General features: G+C 55.8%; 1 protein-coding gene across 1 annotated transcript; it reads right to left on the bottom strand.

The window, feature by feature from the left end:
* Nucleotides 1–1,427: 1,427 nt before the first annotated feature.
* On the bottom strand, nucleotides 1,428–2,384 carry LOC136506986 (protein RAFTIN 1B-like). Its single transcript, XM_066501853.1, has one exon. It carries the CDS (start codon nucleotides 2,376–2,378, stop codon nucleotides 1,428–1,430), a length of 951 nt encoding a protein of 316 aa, XP_066357950.1. The 5' UTR covers nucleotides 2,379–2,384.
* Between the last annotated feature and the right edge of the window lie 3,545 nt (nucleotides 2,385–5,929).

Below are 5,929 nucleotides of genomic sequence, written 5' to 3'. Positions count from 1 at the left end.
ACTTATTGCAACGATCTTCGCACTCAAGGTCACGAAATAATTTGCGTGCCAAAAATTCCGCCTATCGCAACTGAAAGTGCAAATGGTTGCGATAACACCCCTTCTTGCAACCAAATCTTGCCGTTGCGATAAAAAAGTGTGGCATAAGGGTCAGAAGTTAGTAGTGTGCGTGCCGGCAGAGAGCGCACCTCCACGCCACCACACGCCGCGTGCTGGCAGAGAGCGGCCCAGCCAGTGCCCCGGCCGCCGGTAGTCACGGGCCCCAGCAGGTCGCTGCCGCCCCGGCGCCAGAGTTGGACGGGCCGGCCACGGGAAGTCTGCCACCACCGACGCGGGCGCCTGGCCGCCGCGTTGCTGGCACCCACTGTGCCACAATTCCGCCTGGACCAAGCACCGCGTCGTAGGTCTCTACGGCACTGTCACAGAGCTGGTCCAGCTCACCCGGGCTCCATCCGCTCGACACCACGCACGGCCCGCGTGGAGGAGCTCCATGCTGTCGGAGCGAGCATAGCCATCCGTAGGGGCTCCCCGCCACCGCGGACACACAAGGAAGGGCAGCGCGCCGGAGTCGGAGTCGTCGGCGGGCCCCGTGCGCTATGGCGCGGAGGGGCTCGGGGACGGCCGGACCTGGCCGGCCAACGGCGGCGCGCTGGGCCCGACCGCGGGGTCACGACGGCCGGCGCAGTGCCTACCCGGTGATGGCGCCTGCTACGCAGGGCACGAGAGGCCGCCAGAGCTGGAGATGCCGCAAGGGGGCTAGGGCGCGTCAGTTCCGGTGCAGGTGTCACCGGATCCAGACCTAGAGGACACAGATCCGGCCCCTCGCTGGCCATCCTGCTCGTCGGCGGCCACCATCTTCTCCAAGTTTTCAGAGCTCGACGTGAAGAAAAAGAAGGGGAGGAGAGGAGGGAGGGGATGGAAGTTGATGCGGGGTGGGCCTTGTTGGGCGCCGCCGCCGCTAGCCGGAGAGCGGCGGTGGCGGCCGGGGATCTGGCGCGGCGGGGAGCGGTATGGTGGCGGCGGCGGTATCGCCCCTGTACGGACGACGCGTGGGTGGGTGGTGGGGGGGGGTGGGGGGGGGGGGGGGGGTTGTTCTGCTATGCTCTTACTAGTTAATAGAGAAGACTGTTGCAGGTTGGTTTGGGGTTAGGATTGGGGCGAGTAGAGGCTGAAGTTCAATACCAAGGAACAGGTTTATCCAAACCTGCATGGAACACATTACACATTATTCAATCAAGACTACACAAGAACAACACATTAACATTTTTAGTTGTGCTAGATAGAGGAACCACACAAACCTCTAGCTTACATATGAGCGATACACCACCGTTTTTTACTTATTTCGGCGGCCATTAATTGTTAAAACATAGAGTGCTTGGATTAGAAAATTTGTAAATAGTACATGGCATGTCGATCGTGCACTGTGCTTAGGCGTTGGCCGCCTTCTCAGTGAACAACAGATCCGCGTACGGCATGAAGTGGCACACCGGCGCGCCGCCGGGCCGGAGGTTCAGCGTCTCGAACGCCGGGTGAGCCGAGCTCCAGTTGGAGGTGTCGAGGTGGCAGACGGTCACCATGTCGACCACCACTGGGGCCCCGCTGCCATACTGGAGACCTCGGAGCGTGAGCACGTACGCCTCAGTGGACGCCTCCTTCTCCATGTGGCACCTGTAGACGGCGTACGGGAACGGGTCATCGTGACAAGTCACATGGCGGCCACCGCCGAGCGGAGCCACCGCAACGACCTCGTACTCCTGCCGCGGCAGGCCCTCGCGCGGTGTCAGCGCGGACGCGGCCACCGACAGCCTCGCCACGCTCGTACCCAGCATGCGCGCGGCGGCGCGCACGCCGCCCTCCAGGGACGTGGCGCAGGTCTTGCGCTCGCCGGCGAGCGGCGGCGCCTGGCACGCTCTTATGGTCGTGCGCACATTTGACTCCCTGGTGGAGCCCGACGCGATGGAGAACGTGGCCAGCACGTCGCTGACGTTGGCGAAGGGGGCCTTCTCGGCGTCGGCCCGCGGGAGGATGGCCGGCAGGTCGACGGGCGGGAAGTGGACCGTCATGACGCTGCCGAGGGCCACGTTCTCCTGGCGGAAGAAGACGCCCGTCGCCGCTACGGCCGCGCTCGGGCTGCAGGTGATCCGGTAGCTGTAGCCGAGGCACGCGTCGGGCTGGTACACTTGTGGGGAGGACGACGGCTGCTTGAGCGGCGAGTGGTCGGTGCCTTTCTGGACGAGTTCTGCGATGGTCGGCGGCATTGGCGTGCCCGGGAGGTTCTCCTCCCAGAACCTCGCCGCCGGAGTGGTAACGGCAGTGGTGGCGCAGGCTGGGGCGGCGATGGCGGCCACCATGATAAGAAGAAGCGCTGACGGGTGCATAATGCGTGATGCGTCGTCGACCTCGGCGGCTCGACGCGGTGACCAGAGCAGAGCGTGGGAGGAGAAGCGAGCTCGAGCTCGTGCAAGGAATGAAAAGGAAGCTGTGGGCGCTAGACGGCTGCTACCTCTTGCTGGAGGAAAATGGCTCCCGCAGATCCACAATATATATAGGCTTCGAGCCTCCGACGAGCTAGTACACGAGCCCCTCCTGAACAAAGCGCACATGTTTGCCCTGCAGCTAGTTGCACTGCATGTGCGGCGTGGGTGTGGTCGATCCTGCCGACAGCCGTCCTGCGGTCAGCTCGCTTTGACCGTGTACCGTCCGTGGAAATTTCTCAGGTCATGCGTCGAATAAATATAATATAATATAATATAATATAATATAATATAATATAATATAATATAATATAATATAATATAATATAATATAATATAATATAATATATGTGATGTGCTATACATTAGTTGTCTCAAAACAGGTTTCGTCTCCTGCGATGTATTTCCACCGTAGGATAAACATCCAGGTAGTCACTGTGTTACTTCTACCTCAGGCCAATAACCATTCTTCTTCCCAAAAGGGAGAAGCGTCGCGCTGTCGGGAGAGCATGCGACCCCTCACCGTCGCCGCCCACCATCCCGCCGTGGCGCGGTAGAGTCTCGCCGGACCTCCGTGGCCGGTCGTGACCGTGTTGCTCCTACGAGACCCTACGACGCCCGCGGCAGCCTCTTCCTTCCTCTCTCTCCCCCTCCCATCCCGACCTAGCCTAGCCGCCTTCTCCATCGCTAGAACCTTAATCGCCGCCCCCCCCCCCCCCCCCCCCCCCCGCCACCCCCACCGTCTGGCAGGTCTGCCTCCCTCGAGCCCGTTCTAAGCCCGCCAAAGTTGGGGAAGAAGAGATGGAGAGTTAGAGATAGAAGGCGTTGAATCCTAGCCGTCGTTGTCTTCTTCTTCGTCAGCGCGGGCTAGCACATCACTACGGGAGAAGCAAAATTTGTCGAGTGCCGCATGCTTTGCCGAGTGCCGAAAATAGGGCACTCGGCAAAGCTACTCTTTGCCGAGTGTTGCACTCGGCAAAGAATTGCACTTGGCAAAGAGTGGCTTTGCCGAGTGCCGCCGCGTGCCCGGCGCTCGGCAAAGCACGCCACTCGGCAAAGGCACTCTTTGCCGAGCGCAACACTCGGCAAAGAGCGCACTCGGCAAAATGCCCGTCAGTTGCCCGCCTACCCCGCCCACGCCGTTACCATCTTTAAAAAAATGTTTACCGAGCGCTTAACCTGACACTCGGCAAAGAGGCCCTTTGCCGAGTGCTGCGGCCTGGCACTCGGCAAAGGCCCTCTTTGCCGAGTGTCAGGCATGGCACTCGGCAAAGTATTTTTGTTTTTTTTTTATTTTGATTTCAAATTTTTTTTGTAGACCTTATCTATTTGTTTACAAGCACATGTTAAAATTTGGGACCTTTTTATAACTTTTTGCTATATTTCTTGAATTAATTTTGTTTACTTGCATTTTTTTCGAAAAAGTAAATTTGAACTGCAGGTGCATAAAATAATGAAATGTAGCCATTCAAAAAATGATAGTCATGTTGTAGAGTGTATTTTGAGGCCGTATGCAGGAACTCACCCAAAATTTTGAACGCCTTGTTCACCAAATATGACGACCCGCTTGTGGTCGGAGTGTATTTAAATTATAGAAAATGCAAACGAAGTCCGAAATTCACGAAACTTGTCGAGGTGTCGTGTGATCGCATGTGGAGGCTATGATAAAAATTTGAGAAGGTTTCGAGCAAGTTGCGACGTCGGATGCCTAAAACCCAGACATCTCCACATGCGATGCCAGCTTGACACTCGACAAAGCCTTTGCCGAGTGCCCGAGATTTGGCACTCGGCAAAGCAGGCTTTACCATGAAAAGGTTCGACGGAGCCTCTTTGCCGAGTGTTGCACTGCATAGGTGCCTTTGCCGAGTGCATGGGGCACTCGGCAAAGCGTGTGGCTGCTGTAGTGCATGAAGTATAGGAATTGTGAATTTTTTTAGAAGCATATACTAATGTAATTTAATATTATGATCGGGAGCGCTACTACTTTGTACGCAGGCGATGATTTCAACAAGCATGTGCGTGCATCATGTATGCAGATGGAGTGCAGGCAAGTTGAGGCACCAGTCGGATGTCTGGCGATGACAGTACTGATTAGTGAAGGCGAGGAGCACCAGCTCCAATACAATGCAAGTTAATTTTTTTTTCCCACGCGAGTAACCCCATTTCCATTAACACAATTAACGGAAATACAGATGTTCGGTCCAGATGTTCGTTTCCATTAATAGATTAGCAGGCATCACCCATACATAAGGGGATGAACAGAACAGTTTCAAGGATGCATTTGAACCAAAAGAGACTTTTTCATGATCAACAGCTTAGGTAGCGTTTGGTTGGGAGTCAAGGTGGGGTGGAATGGTCCCATCTCTATTTTCTGGGGTGGGATGGAGATAGGACCGCTCTATTTTCTGTTTGGTTGAGAGGAACGGGATGGATCCATTTTGTGTTTGGTTGAAAGGATAAATAGGAATATGATGGATGAGAAATTTGACGCCGTTAGCTACTGTTGTAGTGGGACCCACCAGGACCCATGTGTAAATCTTTTCCCTTTTACTATATATATACATATATATATATATATATATATATATATATATATATATATATATATATATATATATATATATGTCAATCTCTTTTCTCCTTTTATATTATATTATACATAATAAATAAATAAAATCCTCAAGCCGCGTCACGGAAACACCACGGTGCCTGATGCCGCTTGCCTCCCAATGCCGCTTGAGTCCCTTCCCCAACCTGCCGGTGCTCGGAGCTCGCTGCTCGTAGTTTGGTTGCGCCGCGCCACCTGGATCTCGGCACAGCAGCAGCCCGGAGCTCGGACGCAGGCGCCGCGCGGCCCTTTCCCAACCAGCCACGTCACCCGAACAAGGCAGCTGCGAGCTCAAGCGCGGGGAAGACGAGGCAGCCAGATCTCACGAGGAAGAAGACGGTCGGATCCACGAAGCTCTAGGGCCGCGCCGGGCGCCGCGTCGCGCAGGAGGTCCTCAAGCTGGGGCCGCCCCGCGCTGGGGCGGAACTCGGCCGCGCTGGATCTCGGTAGCAGCGGATGGCCCGCGTCAGATCTCACTGCTCAACTTTGCTTGACCGGCGCCGGAGAAGGAAGAATGACATCGGAGAAGAGAGAAATCGCTGCAGGATGAAGACGATGCTCACGCCATCGCAGTGGGGCGTCCCCGTCCGCGCTTTTTTCTGGGGCGAGCTCGCCCCCTGTTTGTGCGAATATGCCAGGTATATTCTCTAGTGGGATGTTCCAGTTCCTCTTCAACTCCCAACCAAACATGTCAAAAGTGGGGTCGCCCCATTCCCATCCCACTCCGTCCCTCATACGGGGCTCACTACAATGCAAGTTGATGAATAGTAACACAGGGCTCCCACGCATGCATGGATGAGAGCTGAGGAACAAGGGGCGAGCGAAAATTCTCTGCACGTCGGTTGGT

Source organism: Miscanthus floridulus, chromosome 15 (genome assembly GCF_019320115.1).
Source record: "Miscanthus floridulus cultivar M001 chromosome 15, ASM1932011v1, whole genome shotgun sequence".
In the NCBI taxonomy this organism is placed as follows: Eukaryota; Viridiplantae; Streptophyta; class Magnoliopsida; order Poales; family Poaceae; genus Miscanthus; species Miscanthus floridulus.
Note: the sequence above shows the minus strand (reverse complement) of the source record. Positions and strands in the feature narration are given on the sequence as shown.